Consider the following 22,808-nt stretch of genomic DNA (forward strand, 5'->3'; position numbering starts at 1 on the left):
ACAAGTGATACAGAGATACACTGATAGAAATAAGAAAAAGGGAACCCAATAGAAAAGTGGGAAAAGGACTTAAACTTATTTACAGGAAATGAGTGGCCAAATTCATAAAAAGATGGTCAGCCACATTCTCAAATGAAAAAATGCAAATCAAAATGAGATAAAAATTTTCACCTGTCAGATTAGCAAATACTGAACCATTTGTAACCCATTTATGTCAAGAGTGCAGAAAAATAGACACTCTTCCATTTTCTGGAAATGTAAGTTGTAGCCTTTCTAGAAAGCATTTTAGCACTATCCAAATTTTTGTGTAAGATTGTTTGACCCAGTTATTCTACCAGGCATTTACCCTTTAAATATACCTAGAGAGTACAGTAAAATATATACACAGCTTGTTTATTGAAGCTGTTTTTAACAGCCAGAAAAAGGAAAAAAAAGGTAACTAAATTGTTTATCGTAGGGAATTTATTAAATTACGGTAGTGGTGGCGCTAATGGTAAAGAATCCACCTGCCAACACTGGAGACACAAGAGACCCTAGTTTGATCCCTGGATTGGGAAGATCCCCTGGAGGAGGGTGTGGCAACCCACTCCAGTATTCTTTCCTGGAGAATCCCATGAACAGAGGAGCCTGGCAGGCTACAGTCCATGGGGTAGCAAAGAGTCAGGCACAACTGAAGCAACTTAGCACTTAGCATGCAGTCATAATTTAAAAACTACATATTAAATTAAAAAAAATATAGATTCAGTTTGCTAATAGGGAAAGATTACTTGATATTTTATGAACTTAAAAGATTACAGCAGACTATGAGTTTTTTTTAGCATAAATGAAAGAAATAATAAACTTGTATATGCAAAAACATATTTCCTGAAAGAAACTGAAAGAAAAGGTGCTCTTTTAGTTCATGGTGCCCCACGTGCATGTATTGTTTTTGCTTCTAAAGGATCAATAGGGGCTCTCTGGGAGGTGGGATTATGTTTTTTTTATCTTTTTAATATATTTATCTGAATTTTTAAAAGCAACGAATATTCCTTAATAACTTAAAAATATGGTAGAAAAAAGGAAATATTCTAAAATTATTTTATTCTTTACGATTCTCTTCATTTGATTGGTTTAGAAATAACTTTCTGCAGGAGTTCCAAAATGATGAAATTTGAAAATAAGCCCCATTGGGTACACTAATGAGTAGAAAGAGCTTCCGAATTTTTATCCTAGGCTATTTGAAGTTATTTTATCTGAGGATTATTTTTTCTTTACAATTCTGCCCTGTAAGACAGGGTATGAGAGGATACACAGGATGGTGATCTGATGGCACTATTACCCTCGTGCCAGGCTTCCCAGGTGGCACTCTAGTGGCAGAGAACCTTCCTGCCAGTGGAGGAGATGGAGGAGACCTGGGTTTGATTCCTGGGTCGGGAAGATCCCCTGGAGGAGGGCATTACAACCCACTCTGGTATTCTTGCCTGGAGAATCCCATGGGCAGAGGAGTCTGGCAGGCTGTAGTCCAGTGGGTTGCAAAGACTGAAATGATTTCACAAACACACGTACATACATACAACTGAAGTGACTACACACACACACACCACACCACACATACATACACCACTACCACCACCCCTCTGGTGCCAAACTGTTTTCATTTGAAAAAGTTGGTCACTCTTTGGGAAACTGATTATAATGGCATTTTTACGTCTTGACAATTAGATTTCTCAAATAGCGGTTTTCTTGACAGAGATTTGTAGTATAACAATACATAACTGGCTCAATAAGGTAAAAGTTTATGTTGAGACTGGATATTAATTTATTGCAGGATTATACACATGAATTCCATAAAACCAAAGCAAACTTTGTGGCAATACGGGAAAGGGAGAATCTCATGGGATCAGTACGAAAGGATATTGAGTAAGTTACCTTTTATATTATTTTGTAGGGTGTTTACTTAGATTGAAAGTGTATCCATGATTAACAACAAATTGAGTAGCAGAACCATGATTTAGATTTCAGGGTTTCTATTTCGCATTTCATCGTTCTTTAAACATTGCTGCTCCAATATGGTCCTAATCTACTTTGCTGGTCTTATCTCCAGCTTACCCTAGTTTTATCATTGACTCTTGCCAACCTTGACTTTCCTGTCTTAATTCAAAGTCCAGTTCAGATGATGTCTTTGTGAGTTTTCCTCTGATTGCCTCCTACCCACCTTGAGCATTATGTTAATAACATCACCAATAACCAAAGGTCTCTGTGTTTTCCTTCCTCATGACCCTTTCTGTCCCTCTACCCTCTCCCTTACCACAACAATTACATACTTAAGTAGCTGTTAGAGTAGCCTTTACTGCCCCAGAATCCTAAATCTGTTTTTTCCAGGTTTTATACAGACTCATAGCTTTATGTCAAATTATTTAAGGACTCCCAGCATTTTTATGCTGCTCTTAATCCATAATTTTTGACTGTGTTCTTTTCCTCCCTCCCTTTACCTCACCTTTAATAATATAGCATTTTATACACAGTTTCGAATTTTTTTTTACAGCTGTTCTTGACTGACAAGGTCAGATCCATTGGGCATCTAATTAAAGCTGCAGTCTTCCCACTTTTAGGCCATCTGTTGAGACCTTTCCTTGTCTCACTTATGGTATTTAGGTTTCATAAGTATGGTACTCATGATTCATGAGCTGTGATGTGTACTGCCATCTTATGAACTGTACATTTCATGTGTACTCTGACAAACATTACCTTGGAGTTCCTTTATTTTGTTGTAACAGTAAGACAGTTTTACAGCACAAACCACTTAATATTCATTCTATTCAAAATTTTTGTCCAAAACTCTAAACCCAGAATTGTCCAGTCATCAGTTATGTTTTTACCTCCAGAAATTATGTTGGAAAATTAATTTTTATTGTTTGTCTCTGTTTTATCTGTTTTTCTTACATTTAGTCATATGTACTTTGTATAACATATAGGAGTAAAGAAAATGAAACATTTTTGCTGTATTTGGAATTTTATATTATTATTAGTTCTCAGGCACATGTAGGTCTTGTCTAGTTTCTTTATAATCTGTATACATATATATCTTAAAGAATGCATTGAGAACCAGTGTAACAGACAGCCTTTAATGTATAGTCATTTAGCTACCACACAATTTGTGGGAATTGCTAGACTATATTCCAGTGTAATAACTTGTTTTCTTAAAGTTTATCATGAAAGAAACATGTTCATCCATTTGCTAAACTATTTCTTGATTACTGTTAGATAATATGTCAGTTGCAGTAGCAGGTAGAAATGAAAAGATTAACTTGGCCCTTTAGATGCTGGAGGGGAGTAAGCACATATTCAAATTAGTATAATATATGGCAAAATATAGTTAATGAGATGAGATACAGTAGTAATACACTCTGTGGATCACTATTAAATTAGAGAAAGTAATACACTGTGTGGATCATGACAAACTGTGAAAAATTCTTAGAGATGGGACTACCAGACCACCTGACCTGCCTCTTGAGAATTGTGTATGCAAGTCAAGAAGCAACAGTTAGAACTGGACCTGGAACAACAGACTGGTTCCAAATTGGGAAAGGAGTACATCAAGGCTGTATATTGTCTCCCTGCTTATTTAACTTATATGTAAAGTACATCATGAGAAATGCTGGGCTGGATGAAGCACAAGCTGGAATCAAGACTGCTGGGAGAAATATCAATAACCTCACATATGCAGATGATACCACCCTTATGGCGGAAAGTGAAGGAGAACTAAAGAGCCTCTTAATGAAAGTGAAAGAGGAGAGTGAAAAAGTTGGCTTAAAACTCAACATTCAGAAAACTAAGATCATGGCATCTGGTCCCATCACTTCATGGGAAACAGATGGGGAAACAGTGGAAACAGTGACAGACTTTATTTTGGGGTGCTCCAAAATCACTGCAGATGGTGTCTGCAGCCATGAAATTAAAAGATGCTTGCTTCTTGGAAGAAAAGTTATCACCAACCTAGATAGCATATTAAAAAGCAGAGACATTACTTTGCCAACAAAGATCCGTCCAGTCTAAGGTATGGTTTTTCCTGTGGTCATGTATGGATGTGAGAGTTGGACTGTGAAGAAAGCTGAGCGGTGAAGAATTGATGCTTTTGAACCGTGGTGTTGGAGAAGACTCTTGAGAGTCCCTTGGACTGCAAGGAGATCCAACCAGTCCATCCTAAAGGAAATCGGTCCTGAATATTCTGAAAGGACTGATGCTGAAGCTGAAACTCCAGAACTTTGGCCACTTGATGCAAAGAACTGACTCATTGGAAAAGACCCTGATGTTGGGAAAGATTGAAGGCAGGAAGAGAAGGGAATGACAGAGGATGAGATGGTTGGATGGCTTCACCCACTTAATGAACAGGAGTTTGAGTAAACTCCAAGAGTTGATGATGGACCGGGAGGCCTGGTGTGCTGCAGTCCATGGGGTCGCCAAGAGTTGAACGTGAACTGAACGACTGAATTGAGTGACTAATAGTACTAATAACTGATATATAAGATTTTTTTCCTGCAATTACTGCTTTTTCATATATTATCTCTTTTTTGGCTTCATATAATCATCTGGTCCTATCACTTCATGGCAAATAGATGGGGAAACAGTGGAAACAGTGTCAGACTTTATTTTGGAGGGCTCCAAAATCACTGCAGATGGTGATTGCAGCCATGAAATTAAAAGACGCTTACTCCTTGGAAGGAAAGTTATGACTAACCTAGATAGCATATTCAAAAGCAGAGACATTACTTTGCCAACAAAGGTCCATCTAGTCAAGGCTGTGGTTTTTCCAGTAGTCATGTATGGATGTGAGAGTTGGACTGTGAAGAAAGCTGAGTGCTGAAGAATTGATGCTTTTGAACCGTGGTGTTGGAGAAGACTCTTGAGAGTCCCTTGGACTGCAAGGAGATCCAACCAGTCCATTCTAAAGGAGATCAGTCCTGGGTGTTCTTTGGAAGGAATGATGCTAAAGCTGAAACTCCAGTACTTTGGCCACCTCATGCGAAGAGTTGACTCATTGGAAAAGACTCTGATGCTGGGAGGGATTGGGGGCAGGAGGAGAAGGGGACGACAGAGGATGAGATGACTGGATGACATCACCAACTCGATGGACATGAGTTTGAGTGAACTCTGGAAGTTGACAATGGACAGGGAGGCCTGGCATGCTGTGATTCATGGGGTCGCAAAGAGTCCGACACGACTGAACAACTGAACTGAACTGAATCTTTTGATATAGATATAAATTATTAGTCCCACTTTATAAAACTAGGTATTAGGAATCTTGTTTGAGGTTTACTGGTTCATGGACTTCCCAGGTGGCTCAGTGGCAAAGAATCTGCCTGCCAAGCAGTAGACATGGTTTCAATCCCATTCCTGGGTTGGGAAGATCCCCTGGAGAAGGAAATGGCAACCCCCTCCAGTATTCTTGCCTGGGAAATCTCATGGACTGAGGAGCCTGGGTGGGTTCCGTGGGGTCGCAAAAGAGTCGGACATGACTGACCAACTAAACAACATTAGTCTTCCAAGTCCAGTGCGGTACTGGTTATATTGTGCAGCTTTCCCTGGTGTTTTCTTTCCTGCTGCGCTTTGCACATTAGAACCTGCTCTCAGGTCGTGGTTTACTTTAAGGGCATGACCCCCTTTTGTCTCACTGCAGTATGTGTGCAGTTACTTGAATTTTTTTGTTGTGGTTCTTGATACTTTGTAAGTAAAGAACTGAAACATGAAAATGTTGGTAGTAATGATACAAAGCATTTTCTTGTAAATTGTAATGAACTCAAGCCAGGATAGAAATCCTGAAGTACTCCACAGTTGGCAGATCTGTAGCTTCCCTTTAGGGAAACATTCCCTTTCAGTGGCTTCCCTACCTCATGTGCTGTGTCGTAATCAATCAGGAGTATTAGTCCCACTTGGGGAAAATAAAGACAAGAGGAAATAATAGAGAAAGAAAGGAAAGGCTCTAAAAGCCCCTGCTTTTCTCATCTTTTACAGTACCCTCCCAAACCTCACTCTGCAAGATGGACGATACAAAGTTTCTTGAAGCCACTGTGTTCTTCCACACCCCATGACACTGCACATGCAATCCTTCCTTCCTGAAATAATCCTCCACTTTTTACAACTGTAAATTATCACTTGTTTTGTAGGGTATCCTTTATGGGTTTTCTCTGCTTAAGAAGGTTTCTGTATTTCTCACAAGCTCTCTAATCTACCTTCTGCCTTATAGTAATGACTACTCTTTTCTTTTGTATATAAATATTATAGTATTTATGTAGTATTATAGTAATAGTTCCTATTACACTGAATTAAAATTAAATAATTTATGTACCTGTCTAAACTGTGAACAACTCATGACTAAGTAGCATGTTTTACTGTTAAAATGTGTGGTACCTAAGAGATGTTGAATAAATATTTGCTGAGTTAATGAATAAACGAATGAATGTATATTCTCTTTTCATGTACTTTAGTGAGTTGGACTTTTTGGCAACTGGTACAAAATACACATTTTTAGAAGTTATCAAATGTATATATAAAATGTAAAAAAGGAAAAGTAAGATTTTTGTCTAAGAATGTTAGATTATTTCGGTGAAAGATAAATTCTTAAACTAGAAAGCCATGCATATTTATCTGTCATAGATGCCATTTTTAAAAGGAGATAAAAAGGATTATACATTTTAGTTGTATATGGAGAGGCTCAATTTGTCCACTTTGGATATTACTGGAGTAATCATTTAATACTTTTTTATAGTGTCTGCCAACAAACGTTCTAAAATTTTCTTTCTTCTAGGTCATATAAAAGTGGGTCTGGAGTAAACAACAGAAGAACTGAACTATTTTTGAAAGAACATGACCACCTTCGAAAGTAGGTATTATTGAATAAATACATACTATGTGGTACATACTTATTAATTTATTTACACATATAGCAGACATTTTGTGCTGTTTATTATACTGAATGCTTTACCAGTGCTAATTCATTTAATTCTTCTAATGAAAGAATTACAACTTTTCTGACCGTAATTAGGAAAGATAGGATGCTATGAAATATATACACAAAAGTCTGCATTCACATTACTTATTTGTTAATGTAATTTGTAATGTATTAGTAACTGTGAGGAGAAGGCAATGGCACTCCACTCCAGTACTCTTGCCTGGAAAATCCCATGGATGGAGGAGCCTGCTAGGCTGCAGTCCATGGGGTTGCTAAGAGTCGGACACGACTGAGCGACTTCACTTTCACTTTTCACTTTCATGCATTGGAGAAGGAAGTGGCAACCCGCTCCAGTGTTCTTGCCTGGAGAATCCCAGGGACGGGGAGCCTGATGGGTTGCCATCTATGGGGTTGCACAGAGTCCGACACTACTGAAGCGACTTAGCAGTAACTGTGAAGTGAAGTTGCTCAGTCATGTCCGACTCTTTGCGACCCCATAGACTCTATGCTACCATAGGCTCTAGCCTACAGGCTTCTCCATCCATGGGATTTTCCAGGCAAGAGTACCGGAGTGGGTTGCCATTTCCTTCTCCTGGGGATCTTCCCAACCCAGGGATCGAACCAGGGTCTCCCACATTGCAGGCAGACGCTTTACCCTCTGAGCCACCAGGGAAGCGGTAACTGTAATATGTCTTTTGTTACCTTAATGCTTGTTTCCTTTAGCAAGTCTATTGCTCTAGTACTTTGTCTACTACTGTAGGTTAATAATAATATAGATACTGACTTATATTTGCATGGCCTTATACTACTTATATATGTCAAGAAGCTTTATAAAGGGTAATTAGCCATACATCAAATTCAAAGAAAATATCTTTTCTAAGAACTCAAAATACCTAAAAACTTGGATGAACTGTGTGTATATGTATGTACACACACACACACACGTACACATATATATAAAAATGAAATATATATTTTTATTTTAAAATAAGCCACCATACTCTATTCCTGCTTCATCTAGTTTTCTTCTGAAATATACTGGTTTCTTTAATTATTTTCTTTGTATTTTATTATAGAACTTAAGGATCAGAAAATTACTTAAACTCTCTGAATTCGGCCTCTAAACACTTGAATAGCTAATAACCATGATAGTTAAATGATATGAATTATGCTTTTGTTGCTGAATGTCATAAATAAGTCATGTCCATATGAGCTTAATGTACTATTCAATTTACTTTTCTTTGAAGATCACCACTTTAAATATGAGCTGTTGAAATCAGAACATGGGAAGATCAAGACCATTTTAGTACAACTCTGGCTACTTCTAGTGTCAGAAAGTTTTTAGTGTTTTTTTCTTAGAATGTTAAATATTACTGATTGGCACAAGGGGGCAGTCTTTCCTAGAGTAGCTTATAGTTACTTATAGCTTTGGTAGTTCTTTTTGTATTTGATAAAGACCACCACAAAAGAATTTTGCATTATATCTGAAAGTATATTAATATATTCTTTGGGTACAAAGTAAGGAATAGGATACTCAAGTAGCACAAAAATAAAGATGAGCTTGCATTAACATTTTTATATTCATCAACCCCAAAATAAGTTAAACAGAAATGCAGTTGTTTACTTTAAGGATTATTTGATGCTGAAAAGAGTTTATCAGTTGTAAATTAATATTCTTTATTTCGGAACACATGGTCATAAATTTTATATGAAAATTTTTACTTTTGCGTTCATTAGTAATTCAAAGAAAACCCTTCCCACTGTCCATTTTACAGGGGGAAAAGTACATTAATTTAGGGTCACACAGCTTAAATGATGTATTTAGGGTTATAAAAAATAGCAGTAAGATTGGCTATTAAAAGGTATTTTCCATTTTTGTTTCTCAGGTGATTTTATGTAGGATATGTGAAGTGAAGTCGCTCAGTTGTGTCCGACTCTTTATGACCCCATGGACTGTAGCCTACCAGGCTCCTCAGTCCGTGGGATTTTCCAGGCAAGAGTGCTGGAGTGAGTTGCCATTTCCTTCTCCAGAGGATCTTCCCCACCCAGGTCTTGAACCCGGGTCTCCTGCAGTGTAGGCAGACGCTTTACCATCTGAGCCACCAGGGAAGTCCTATGTAGGATATACTTTACATATATTCCTTTCAGCATTCTTGTGAAAAAGTTTATGTGTGCTCATTCTATAAAGAAAGAAACTGAGGCAGGATGAAGTTGAGTGGAGTATGAGCTGATGAACTTGAGGGGAGTTGTTAAGTTACATAATAGATTATTTTGTATTGGTATACAAGGTTTTTCTAGAGATTTCAGAAACAAATTATAAAATGCTTCCTTAATATTTCATATTCTTTATGACTCAGGTTTTTATGATTTCAATCCTTTTATACCATTTATCGAAAGAACAACAAATGGAAACTGTGATTCCTCACGTTTTCTCTTAGTCTTTCTGTTTCTGCTGTAAACAAATTTGTTGACATTAAAAAAAATTTTTTTTACACCAAAATATTTGTTAAAATACTTTGAGGGGAGAAAAGAAGCAAAAACTATCTCCCCATTAAACTTGACTTCCTGTGTATATTGTTTGTAATGAAGACAGTGTGGTATTGGTGAAAGAACAGACAGACAGATCAGTGGAACAGAAGAGAAAGGCCAGAAACAGACACACAAATATAGTCAAATACTCTTTGACTATATTTGTGTAGAGTAGAGGCAGTTCTATGGAGAAGAGACAGTCTTTTGAATAAGTGGTGTGGGAACAACCGGACATTAACATGCAAAAAAAATGAATATAGACACTGACCTTATACCTTTCCCCAGAATAACTCATAACAGATCATAGATCTAAATATAAAGTACAAAACTACTAGAAGTTTTACAACACAGGAGAAATTCTAGGTAACATTGGGTTTGGCAATGTATTTTTAGATGTAATGACAAAAATATCATGAACAAAAATGTTAAGATTGAATTCATTAAAATGAAAAACCTCTGCTCTTCCAAAGATGCTGTCAAGATGATGAAGTGGACTGGAAGAACATACTTGTAAAACATATCTGATAAAGGACTGTATCCAAAACACACAAAGAACTCTTAAAACTCAATAGTTTCAGTTCAGTTCAGTCACTCAGTCATGTCCAACTCTTTGCGACCCCATGGACTACAGCACACCTGGTCTCCCTGTCTATCACCAACTCCCGGAGTTTACTCAAACTCCGGTCTATTGAGTCCGTGATGCCATCCAACCATCTCATCCTCTGTTGTCCCCTTCTCCTCCTGCCTTCAATCTTTCCCAACATCAGGGTCTTTTCCAATGAGTCAGTTCTTCACATCAGGTGGCCAAAGTATTGGAGTTTCAGCTTCAGCGTCAGTCCTTCCAATGAATTTTCAAGACAATTTCCTTTAGGATGGACTGGTTGGATCTCCTTGCAGTCCAAGGGACTCTAAAGAGTCTTCTCCAACACCACAGTTCAAAAGCATCAATTCTTCAGCGCTCAGCTTTCTTTATAGTCCAACTCTCACATCCATACATGACCACTGGAAAAACCATAGCTCTGACTACATGGACCTTTGTTGGCAAAGTAATGTCTATGCTTTTTAATATACTGTCTAGGTTGGTCATAACTTTTCTTCCAAGGAGCAAGCATCTTTTAATTTAATGGCTGAAGTCACCATCTGCAGTGATTCTGGAGTCCCAAAAAATAAAGTTGTCACTGTTTCCCCATCTATTTCCCATGAAGTGATGGGACCAGATGCCATGATCTTCGCTTTCTGAATGTTGAGTTTTAAACCAACTTTTTCACTCTCCTCTTTCACTTTCATCAAGAGACTCTTTAGTTCCTCTTCACTTTCTGCCATAAGGGTGGTGTCATCTGCATATGTGAGGTTATTGATATTTCTCCCGGCAATCTTGATTCCAGCTTGTGCTTCCTCCAGCCCAGCATTTCTCATGATGTACTCTGCATATAAGTTAAATTAGCAGGTTGACAATATACAGCCTTGATGTACTCCTTTCCCAATTTGGAACCAGTCTGTTGTTCATGTCCAGTTCTAACTGTTGCTTCTTGACCTGCATACAGGTTTTTCAGGAGGCAGGTTACGTGGTCTGGTAGTTCCATCTCTTTCAGAATTTTCCACAGTTTGTGGTGATCCACACAATCAAAGGCTTTGGCATAGTCAATAAAGCAGAAGTAGATGTTTCTCTGGAATTCTCTTGCTTTTTCAGTGATCCAACAGATGTTGGCAATTTGATCTCTGGTTCCTCTGCCTTTTTTAAATACAGCTTGAACATCTGGAAGTTCACAGTTCACGTACTGTTGAAGCCTGGCTTGGAGAATTTTGAGTATTACTTTGCTAGCATGTGAGATGGGTGCAATTGTGTGATGGTTTGAGCATTCTTTGGCATTGCCTTTCTTTGGGATTGGAATGAAAACTGACCTTTTCCAGCTCTGTGGCCACTGCTGAGTTTTCCAAATTTGCTGGCATATTGAGTGCAGTGCTTTCACAGCATCATCTTTTAGGATTTGAAATAGCTCAACTGGAATTCCATCACCTCCACTAGCTCTGTTCTTAGTGATGCTTCCTAAGGCCCACTTGACTTCACATTCCAGGATGTCTGGCCCTAGGTGAGTGTGAGTGATCACACCATTGTAATTATCTGGATCATGAAGATCTTTTTTGTACAGTTCTCCTGTGTATTCTTGCCACCTCTTTTTAATATCTTCTGCTTCTGTTAGGTCCATACCATTTCTGTCCTTTATTGAGCCCATCTTTGCATGAAATGTTCCCTTGGTGTCTCTAATTTCCCTGAAGAGATCTCTAGTCTTTCCCATTCTATCGTTTTCCTCTATTCTTTGCATTGATCACTGAGGAAGGCTTTCTTATCTCTCCTTGCTCTTCTTTGAAACTCTGCATTAAAATGGATATATCTTTCCTTTTCTCCTTTGCTTTTCGCTTCTCTTCTTTTCACAGCTATTTGTAAGGCCTCCCCAGACAGCCATTTTGCTTTTTTGCACTTCTTTTTCTTGGGGATGGTCTTGATTCCTGTCTCCTGTACAATGTCATGAACTCCCATCCATAGTTCATCAGGCACTCTATCAGATCTAGTCCTTTTAATCTATTTCTCACTTCCACTATATAGTCATAAGGGATTTGATTTAGGTCATACCTGAATGGTCTAGTGGTTTCCCCCACTTTCTTCAATTTAAGTCTGAATTTGGCAATAAGGAGTTCATGATCTGAGCCACAGTCAGCTCCCAGTTTTGTTTTTGCTGATTGTATAGAGCTTCTCCATCTTTGGTTGCAAAGAATGTAATCAATCTGATTTTGGTGTTGATCATCTGGTGATGTCCATGTGTAGAATCTTCTCTTGTGTTGTTGGAAGAGGGTGTTTGCTATGACCAGTGTGTTCTCTTGGCAGAACTCTATTAGCCTTTGCCCTGCTTCATTCTGTACTCCAAGGCCAAACTTTTGCATTCCAGTCCCCTACACCTTTTCGGGGTGAGAGTTCTAGAAGGTCTTGTAGATGTTCATAGAACCATTCAACTTAAGCTTCTTCAGCGTTACTGGTCAGGGCATAGACTTGGATTACTGTGATATTGAATGGTTTGCCTTGGAAATGAACAGAGATCATTCTGTCGTTTTTGAGATTGCATCCAAGTACTGCATTTTGGACTCTTCTGTTGACTATGATGGCTACTCCATTTCTTCCAAGGGATTCTTGCCCACAGTAGTAGATATAATGGTCATCTGAGTTAAATTCACCCATTCCAGTCCATCTTAGTTCGTTGATTCCTAAAATGTTGATGTTCTAGGTAACATCATGTGATCATAAAACAAAATTTCTGTGCTAAATAAACCATGAAAAATGCAAGTAAAGGTATTCCTGGGACTTCCCTAACTGTCCAGTGGTTGAGAGTCTGCTTTCCAATACAGGGGATGCAGGTTCAATCTCCTGTAGGGAACTAAGATCCCACACACTGCATAGTGACCAAAAAAAAGAAAGAAGGGAAGACAAAAACAACAAAAAAAGATGTTCCTTGGGCTACCCAGACAAGAAACAAATGTGCCATAATATCAGTGTTAATGGAAGAGTGGTTGCACATGATTTCTACATTCATCTTTGTTTTTTCGGTATTTTCCAAATGTTATCTGTAATATAAAACTCTGTTAGCACTTAGCTTTTTGTGTCCTACTGTAGCTTAATAGTATCGTTCACATGTCTTAGAAGATATTTATATAAAAGTAAAGAAGACATAGGGTCCCTCTGGTTAACTGTAAGTAGGTGGAAGACTGAAATCACCACAGTGCTTGATGTAAACTATCTCATTGGTTGGTGACAACTTCATCAGATTTTTTTTTACAGTTTACAAAGGGATCAGTTTTTACATTTTATTTATTACATACTTGCTTGTTTGTTTTCTTGCTTGCTTATTCATTTACTTGTTTATTCTTTTATTCACCTCCTCTTTTAAAAGATTCTTATTAGTTACTAACCTAAATGGTTTTGCCAAGTTCTTACATTTTGTTAAACTGCTTTAAAATATGTGCTTGAAATTTGTATCATTTGCAGTTTTGTATATTGAGGGAAATGAATTACCTTTTAAGCAGAATTACTATCTAAGTGTGGCTTTAGTGATTCCTTGGTACAGTAATAGATGACAAAATTTAGCTCATTGTTTTCAGCTAGTTTAAATTGGTTTCTTGAAAGAAACAGATACTTGTTGCTTAATCACAGACAGTAGGTGCCTCTTTGGAATACCTCTGGGCTGTTATGAAGTATTTGTTTACGAAGGATGATTCCACTTGATTATATATTATGTATCCCCAAAGGAGAGTAATTTTACATTGTTTTTACTAGATTGTGCTATCTTTATGGTAAATGGATACATATGTCTGGGAGTTTGTTTCTGCTGTAAAGCTCCCCTTTTACCAAGCTTAGCTACCTGTGCATTCCTCCCTAAAATGGGTTTTTTGGAGGTGTCTTTCTTTCCAGTATTTGATGCATAAGTGGAAATGTTTCACTGATCAACAGTGCATTGGCATCGTTATTCAGATTCTTGAATTCTAAAGTGTGGCAAGCTGAGATTTGATTTTGTTTTTCAAAAAAGGAAGAAATTTTAAGATGTAAATAATTACTGCTTATAGACATTGAAACTATATTGCCTATCCTGTCTCAACAATTTGGCTGTAATTCTGAAGTTTTGGATAGACAGTGGTGACAACTTGGAGCTATCTAGATTAAAGAAGTAGTTTTATTTTTTTGTACTCTCATTAAAACTGTTCTGACTTTAATCATTAAGTATCTCTGTGGAAGAAATAGATTTAAGCCAACAAATTAAGATGAAAACTATATATGTGGGTTAACTAATTTCAGAGTCCAGAATTTTCTCTAGCTGCTTTCAAAAGTCGGGGTGTTTTTCACATAAATGACTGGAAAAATAATCTACCTGTAAAATATAGAAAAATTAAGTGCAGGTTTTAAATGTGCTTTTAATAATTCCAGAATTTGAATTTTCTTTTTATTTGCAGCTCAGACCGTCTAATAGAAGAGACAATAAGGTAGGAAAAATGGGGTTTTTTTGTTTATTGTTTGCACATTAATGAACAGATGAAGTTAATCCTATAACTAAAGTCAGTTAATCTTCCTTAAAGATGGGAATTTTATTATATGGTAATGTATTTTTACTATGACTTCCCCTTATAAGATACTTGAAGCCTAAAACATTTTTTTCGAAACTGTTGGCATTAGGGTGTTTTACCTAGGTTAATTTTCCTAGTGAGTTCATTCTCAATATTTTCAGCCTCTGTCTTTTTATTCTCACTTTTTAATGGAAAACAGTCTTGAACATGTGATTTGTTAAGTGTCTTATATGTAACATTTATGTAGACTTGGTTTCTGTCATAGCAGTTATAGAAAGTCTGCAGTAATTAGTATTATCTGTAATAACAGTGAAGTAACTTCTTGTTTAAAGTAAGGGAAATTTGTTGGTTTTAACTGCCTAATTCTCTAGGTTTGATAAATTTTTAAATACCTATTTTAAGACAGTAAAAAAAAAGTTAACTAGTAATGGTCTCAACTCTTCAAAATTAAGCATTGTCTAAAGCACTTTTTCAGGAAAGGCAGCATGAAATACATGGAAACAACAAACATTTGTATTCTTATCATAGACTTTGGTATTGTGTTCAGGGCTCCCCAGGTGGTGAAGATCCTGCCTGCCAGTGCAGGAGACGTAAGAGACGTGGGTTCGATCCCTGGGTTGGGAAAACCCCTTGGAGGAGGGCATGGCAGCCCACTCCAGTTTTCTTGCTGGAGGATCCCATGGACAGAGGAGCCTGGAAGGCTGCAGTCCGTAGGGTTGCAAAGAGTTGGACCCGACTGAAGCCACTTAGCATGCATTGTGTTCAAGGGTTGTACATGCTATATGTTGTTTAATCTCCTCAGTAACTCATGAGATAGGCACTAATCACTAGATACTATCTTCAAAACAAAAGAGAAGTTAAGGTAAGTAATTTGCCCATAATCACATTACTAAAAATAGTATTGAGGATTCAGATCCTCAAACCTGAGTCTCTAACTCTAGAGCAAGAGCTCTGTCTAAACCACTACTACATTTCCTGCCTTATTGAAAGAGGATGAGCTTTGGAGTATGATTTGGTTTGAAACCTGACTGTGCTACTTAATTAGATCTCTGTTCTTAAACAAGTTTCTTGGAGTCTTCATGTTCTTATGTGCTTAAATGAATTGATGATAATACCTACCCTAAAAGATTGTTGTGAAAATTAAAGATAATATGACTAAAAAGATAATATAAGTAAAATCCTTGAATCGAGAAGATCCCCTGGCTGCTACTAAGTTAATTTAAATGGCAGCTCTATTATTAATTTTTTTTAACTGTTTATTTTGGTATTTCAGGTTTCAGAAAAGTTCCAGTGGTACTAAGAATTTCCACATACCTTTTACCTTAGATTCTCAAAATGTTATCATTTTGCCACATTTGCTTTTTCGCTTTTTTTTTTCTGAACTACTTGTAAATAAGTTCACGCATGATGCCTCTTTACCTCTGAATATTTCAGTTTCAGTGTTCATATCCTGAAATTTTTATGTTGAAATGAGCTCATGGATTCTTATTGTATTCAGTGGATTATAGTATGTTCCTATAATTGAAAATCATAAATTATAATTTTATAATAAGATGAATTTATCATATCTTGGAATTTTGTTTGAATTTCATGTACTCAGTCTTCTATCCCTCCACAGTTTTCACAAAATTGCTTAATTTTTGACTGAAATATGTCCCTTGTGGCTCCTTTGCTTTCATCAGAGCATAAAGTTGGGTAACATTTTATCAGGGATTCTTTTCTTAAAGTTTCCCCATAATTCTACCTATAAAGTTTTACCTTTTCCTTTTGGAGCTATATTTTAAAAACAATGTACACAACTGAATATAAACTGGCATCAATTTGTTGAAAAGACCTAATATTTATAAGTTTATTCTTAAGCTTTAAATGTATAATTAGTATTATCTAATGTTGAAAAAATGGCTTCCTAGGTGTCTCATTGGTAAAGAATCCACCTGCCAAGCAGGAGATGTGGGTTGGATCCTTGAGTCTGGAAGATCCCCTGGAGAAGGAAATGGCAACCCACTCCAGTATTCTTGCCAGGAAAATCCCATGGACAGAGGAGCTTGGTGGGCTATAGTTCATGAGGTCACAGAAGAGTCGGATACAACTGGACGACTAAACAATTGTTAAAAAAAAAGTCCGAGTTTAGTTCACAGGATAGGTGAGAATGTTGAAATTCCAGTAAACGTCAATGATTTTTCATTTTAAAAGCATTACATGTTATTTGGAATTTGTTTTGTCCCTGCATATTTGACCCTTGAAATAACAACAGCCTAGATCTCACTCCACTTGACTCCAGATGGTGGAATGAGATAGGAAAGGATATCTAGATATACTTTGTGTGCTACTGGAAATCATGCATATTCAACAAGATAATAACATAATGTATGATGATAATATCTGTTCTCCAAGGAATACAAAGTGCTTTGCGGAAATTATTTTTTAATTTTCTCTACTTCTGAGTCAGAGTGCATAGGAGATAGTGATAGTCCCAGTTTAAGAAAACAGAGAGATATATGATTCAAAGATTGTTGCTCAGCTCAGGTTTGAATTGTTACTTTTTTCAAGGCTATAGTACCTATTTTTAAATATCTGGTAAAGTAAATTTACTATAAAACAACTACATTTTAAATGTATCATATTCTACCATAGATAGACACTTAACCTGAAAAATTAGGAATAAGAACTAGTGATACAAAGGATGTTGTTAGTTTCACTCTTCTTATGATCTTCTTGGATCTAAAATTCAATGTGAAGGCAAGGGTGGGATGATTTGAGAGAATAGCATTGAAACGTGTATTACCATATGTAAAATAGATGACCAGTGCAAGTTCGATGCATGGAGCAGGGACCCCAAGCCGGTGCTCTGGGATAACTCAGAGGGATAGTGTGCAGAGGGAGGTTCAGGATGGTGGGGGCACGTATGTGCCTGTGGCCAATTCACATTGATGTATGGCAAAAAACATCACTATATTGTAAAGTGATTATCCTCCAATTAAAATCAATTAATTAAAAAAATAAAATTTAATGTGTTATAAAATTGACACTGCCTGCCTCTTTCTGCTCGAATCTTGACTGGTTGTGCTTTAGACCTGGTGCATTCACTGTCCGGTCCTGGGATGTCTTTTTACCATTATCCTACAATGACCTCCTTAAATGCAATCACTTGTTTCTAGGATTTACTGTCTGCTACTTTCTTAGTTTATCCCCTCATTATGTTGGACCATGTTCTTTAGTAGCTTCCTCAGGAAGAATAAGAAGTAAATTATTTGGACTTTACGCATCTCAAAAAAGTTTCTATTCTACCTATATTCTTTTTTTGTTTTTTCAATTTTATTTATTTTATTTTTGGCTGCACTAGGTCTTTGCTGCTTTGCACGGGCTTTCTCTAGTGGTGGTGGACGAAGGCTACTCCTCATTGCAGCGCGTGGGCTTCTCGTTGTGGCAGCTTCTCTTGTTGCAGAGCACAGCCGCTAGGCACACAGGCTCAGTAGTTGCACCTAGCAGGCCCTGGAGCGCGGACTCAGTGGTTGTGGCACATAAGCTTACTTGCTCCACATGTGGAATCCTCCTGGATGAGGGATCAAACCCATGTCTCCTGCATTGGCAGGCGGATTCCCATCCACCGGGCCCCAGGGAAGTCCCTATTCTACCCATATTCTTGATTCATTGTTTAGCTAAAAATCAGAATTGTGGGTTGAAAATAATTTTCACATTTTTTAAGGCATTGTTTCCAGTACTGCTCTTTAAGTCCAGTCCCAATTAAAATTTTATGTCCTTCGTAAATGATGGGCTTCCCTTTGTGGCTCAGCTGGTAAAGAATCCACCTGCAATTCGGGAGACCTGAGCTCAATCCCTGGGTTGGGAAAATCCCCTGGAGAAGGGAAAGGATACCCACTCCAGTATTCTGGCCTGGAAAATTCCATGGACGGTATAAGTTCATGGGGTCACCAAGAGTCAGACACGACTGAGCAACTTTCACTTTCACTTTTCGTAAATGTTTTTTCCCTCTGGAATCTTTTAGGATCATCCCTTTTCCCCTATGTTTGTGTTTAATCTCACCATGATGAGGTTGACATATATCATTTTTAGTCTGTTTGATGGGCTCTTACAATCTGAAAACTTATCTTTAGATCTGAGAAATTTTCTTACATTTATCATTTTCTTCTCTCCTCCTTATTGATCTTCTTTTAAAAAATGTATGCAATTTATATTTGTCAAATATACCTAAATGCAATTTATGTTTGTCAAATATACCTAAATAAAGCAGGGAAGAAAAAGAATTCACCTAAAATACAACTACTACATTGGTTAATAATTTGGTGTGCTTCCGTATTTTTCTCTCTGTAGCTCTTCATATCTGTGTAAAATGATTTTAAAAATATTAATGTATTCATTTAAAAAGGCAGACACATGTATAGTCATGTGTTTAGAAAAAGTGGAATGATATTAATCATAGCAAGTTAGTTTGTGCCATCACCTAACTTGTCCATGACTTAAAACAGTAAGTTGTGAGAGGGTCATATGGGTAAGTGTTAACCCCTAAAAAGGGAAGGGGGGTTGCTTGTAGAATGCTAGTTACAGACACTGCAAGTGGGGTTCCTTTTCTTGACCAAGGATAAGAACTGGGTGGTGGAAATACGTGATGGTCTAGGGAGCTGTCCTACTGTAGCCAATTACTGAATGGTGGAACAACAACATGCATTTCTCCTGGTTCCTTTTATCTTTCAATGTATATTTTTTTGAAGTGTAGTTCCTGTTGTTGTTCAGTTGCTAAGTTGTGTCTGACTCTTCATGAACCCATGGACTGCAGCATGCCAGGCCTCCCTGGCCCTCACTATCTCCTGGAGTTTGCCCAAATTCATGTTCATTGCATCAGTGATGCCATCCAACCATCTCATCCTCTGTTAGCCTCTTCTCCTTTTGTCTTCAAGCTTTCCCTGCATTGGGGTCTTTTCCAGTGAGTTGGCTTCTCACATCAGGTGGCCAAAATATTGGAGTTTCATTTGTCCTTCCAATTAATATTCAGGATTGATTTCCTTTAGGATTAACTAAATTGATGTTTTTGCACTTCATGAGACTTTTAAGAGTCTTCTCCAGCACACTTCGAAAACATCAGTTCTTTGGCACGTAGCCTTCTTTATGGTCCATCTCTCAAATCCGTACATGGCTACTGCAAAACCATAGCTTTGACTGTATGGACCTTTGTCAGCAAGGTGATATTTCTGCTTTTTAATACACTGTCTAGTTGGTTCTCCAATAGAATTTTGGAATATAATCTTTTCATAAATTAAGGGCTGGTTGTATATAAATATTTTGTGATGTATTACACATTTGGTTCTATTTTTATAATTGTAATTCCCCACTTCACTTTCAAAGAGTTTTTCCTAATTAAAGATGTTTTGGTAGCTGGCCCCTTTTAAAACCATTTTAAGAAGCTTTTGTAATGTGTGATTCGTCAGTTGTCTTATTTCATTTGTTACTTTGAATTTAAAAAAAAAAAAACACGGGAAATGGTTCACTGCTTTGTCCAAAAAAATATCGGAAGATAACATTGGGGATAAAGTGATCATTCAGAAAAAGAACAATGGGAAGATGACTTGGGAAATGATTTTTTTTTTCATGTTCCTTCCCATGTGCTTTTCAAAGCTGGTGTCATTCACCTTGGTTTTCTGTTCATTTTTATGTGTACGATGAATCCATGCACGATTGTCTTAAACGTCAATTGATGAGCTTCTCTTTTTCTCCCTTGCAGCATTGCTATGGCAACAAAAGAAAATATGACTTCACAGAGAGGAATGTTGAAATCAATTCAGAGTAAAATGAACACTTTGGCTAGTATCCTTTTTGACAGTTTGAAATCTGTGTTTTTAGGGGGAAAATCTCTGTGTGCTTCGCCACTCTCTCCCTCCCCTGGGCAGATTGCCGTCGGCAGTGAGAGTAGAAGTCGTCCGTAATTCTGTATTATGGACGTGCCCTGTGCTTGTACTTTGTGGAAGTTCATACTGTTTAGTGCCATTTCTAAAAGACAGCACACCAGAAGTTTCATACTAGTAGATCTCAAAAAAAATGATAAATATAATTTCCAAGTTATTCACAGAACTATTTTGCATCTTAAAAGCTCTTGAATCCATGTTAGAAGTCTACAGTGTATGCTGTTTTTACACAGAGGTCATAAATTTTGTGCTTTTTCTTCTTTCTTTTTTCATTTTGGAGAATAAGTCAGTGGCATATGCTTAGAAAGGGAGGGAAGTAGACAGCCATACATGTAAGTGCTGATCACTGCTGATCACCGTATTTTCATTTTGCACAAGCTGAACTCTCGTATAGATTTGCTGTTTGTTTGTTGTGACCTCTACCTTTTTTAGTTCTTCAGTTTCCCAGTTTAAATTAGTACTAGTCATACTCTGAGAAATCCAGCAAGGAAACTGCTAAGACCAAAAACATTCTGTTTCCTTGGAGGAATCAAGCCTTTTAGAGAAAAAAGTTTCCTTCCCCAATTACTAGTAGGGAAAGGACCTATAGTTTTAAAAGTTGAGTATCTTCTGACCTAGATAATTTGAGGTCACTTTTAGTTTGATCCCTTATTGGCCTAAGGAAAAGAATATCCTGAAGTGTGTTGATATTTTCCAGTTTTTGGTGAATCTTGTTCTTGCTTTGTGCTTCCCTGGTGGCTCAGACGGTAAAGCGTCTGCCTACAATGCAGAAGACCTAGGTTCGATCCCTGGGTCAGGAAGATCCTCTGGAGAAGGAAATGGCAACCCATTCTAGTACTCTTGCCTGGAAAATCCCATGGATGGAGGAGCGTGGTAGGCTGCAATCCATGGGGTTGCAAAGAGTCGGACACGACTGAGCGACTTCACTCACTTGTCACCCTAAGTATAAAACCATACATCTAAAATCATTTCTGTTTTATATAGGGCTTTGCAGTTAGTAGAGTACTCTGATATACATTATCTCATTTTATCAGTACAATAAGTTAGAATTATTTCCAAAAATATGTTTTAAAAAAATAAAATGGGTTTGATTAGTTAGGACTCCATAGAAAGATACTAATAGAAACCTAATTTACACTGACCTAACGAGGAAAAGGAGGGAATTAACTTGTTCATATGTCTGTAAAATTCAGGAGTAGAATTTGGCTTAATGGATGGCTTGGATGCAGAGGCTCAGATTTTATTATCAAGAATCTGCCTTTCCGTTCTCTGTTCCCCTCCTCCATCTCTCATTTCTGTTTACTTACGTGATGGCCTTATTCTCAGACACATTTTTTCCTCGTGCTGATAAGAGATGGCTACCAGGGTCACCTCCTGCCAGATCAAAAATTATGAAATTTCTAGCAGCTCTGGCACCTGTCCAAAGAGGACTATGTTGCCTCACTTGAGTCGCTGCCGAACCCAGCCACTGGCCAAGGGGAGGGACTGTTCTCTCCTGCCCACCCTGAGTGGGTATGCACACCTGATGGCAGAGGACAGCATCAGCCCCACCCAGTTACATGAACCGAACTAGATGATTAGAGAAGGATCAGGGAGAGTCCCCTAAAAGACAAACTAGGTAGAAATGTGTTCACTACAGACAGGGTTTCCTGATGTCAGAGGTTCTCTTACTTCCTCTAAGGGCAGTGCTGACGCTTGTACCAAGCCAGAAAAGATTAAGTACCTGCTTTATATGAGATTTGTACCTGACACCATGGAAGTTTTTGTAGTCAGAAACCACTGCTGGAAGTGAAAACAGTACAGGACACACAGGCGTGTGCTTTGATGACGACATCCTACCAAGTGAGATACAGTACCGAGCCCAGTACGGTTGTGACTGCCGCAAGACTCCTGAACTGAAAGCTCCCTCTCCTTTTGTTGTGTTCCCCACAAAGGGCAGTCAGAGCAGTTTAACCCACCTTCTGATCCTATTCCTGCCCACTCCTGCTAAGTGAATTTAAAATTTTTAAATAATTAACCAGTGTTTGATTATACAGACCCTTAGAGTTTGTTCCCACCAATTGTCTGAATCCAGGGGGGCTTATCACCCTGTGGGGAGATCGTGTACTCCTCAAAACCCTTCTGGAAGAACTTCCCAGTCTCCTGAGGAAAGGAATTTAAGAGAGAGAGAGAGGAAGAGAAGGAAATGCAGGATGGTGGTGGTGGCTGGCTGTGCCTCCTCCTCCCTGCCCTGCAGCATTCCTTCATTCCTGGCCACACTGGCTCCACCCGGACAGTACTCCGTGGGCACATGGCAGCAGTCATCACTGCTGCCTCCTCCTCTCTCT

At 37.9% G+C, this 22,808-nt stretch overlaps 1 protein-coding gene and 1 non-coding gene across 5 annotated transcripts in view; both read left to right on the forward strand.

Annotated features, from left to right (window-relative positions):
• Window positions 1–22,808, forward strand: part of GOSR1 (golgi SNAP receptor complex member 1) — a 39,292-nt gene that overhangs the window by 11,958 nt on the left and 4,526 nt on the right. For 3 of the 4 annotated variants that reach the window (XM_019981671.2, XM_019981667.2, XM_019981670.2), the window contains exons 5-8: window positions 1,808–1,899; window positions 6,785–6,859; window positions 14,453–14,482; window positions 20,301–20,383. In XM_019981671.2, the coding sequence (XP_019837230.1) occupies window positions 1,808–1,899; window positions 6,785–6,859; window positions 14,453–14,482; window positions 20,301–20,383 (280 nt within the window). Of the gene's footprint in view, window positions 1–1,807; window positions 1,900–6,784; window positions 6,860–14,452; window positions 14,483–15,836; window positions 20,384–22,808 lie in introns of those variants that run through there. The other variant, XM_070772791.1, reaches the window with a different exon arrangement.
• TRNAC-ACA (transfer RNA cysteine (anticodon ACA)) lies at window positions 21,210–21,282 on the forward strand. Its single transcript has one exon. It is a non-coding gene; the product is annotated as a tRNA-Cys (tRNA).

Source organism: Bos indicus, chromosome 19 (genome assembly GCF_029378745.1).
Source record: "Bos indicus isolate NIAB-ARS_2022 breed Sahiwal x Tharparkar chromosome 19, NIAB-ARS_B.indTharparkar_mat_pri_1.0, whole genome shotgun sequence".
In the NCBI taxonomy this organism is placed as follows: domain Eukaryota; kingdom Metazoa; phylum Chordata; class Mammalia; order Artiodactyla; family Bovidae; genus Bos; species Bos indicus.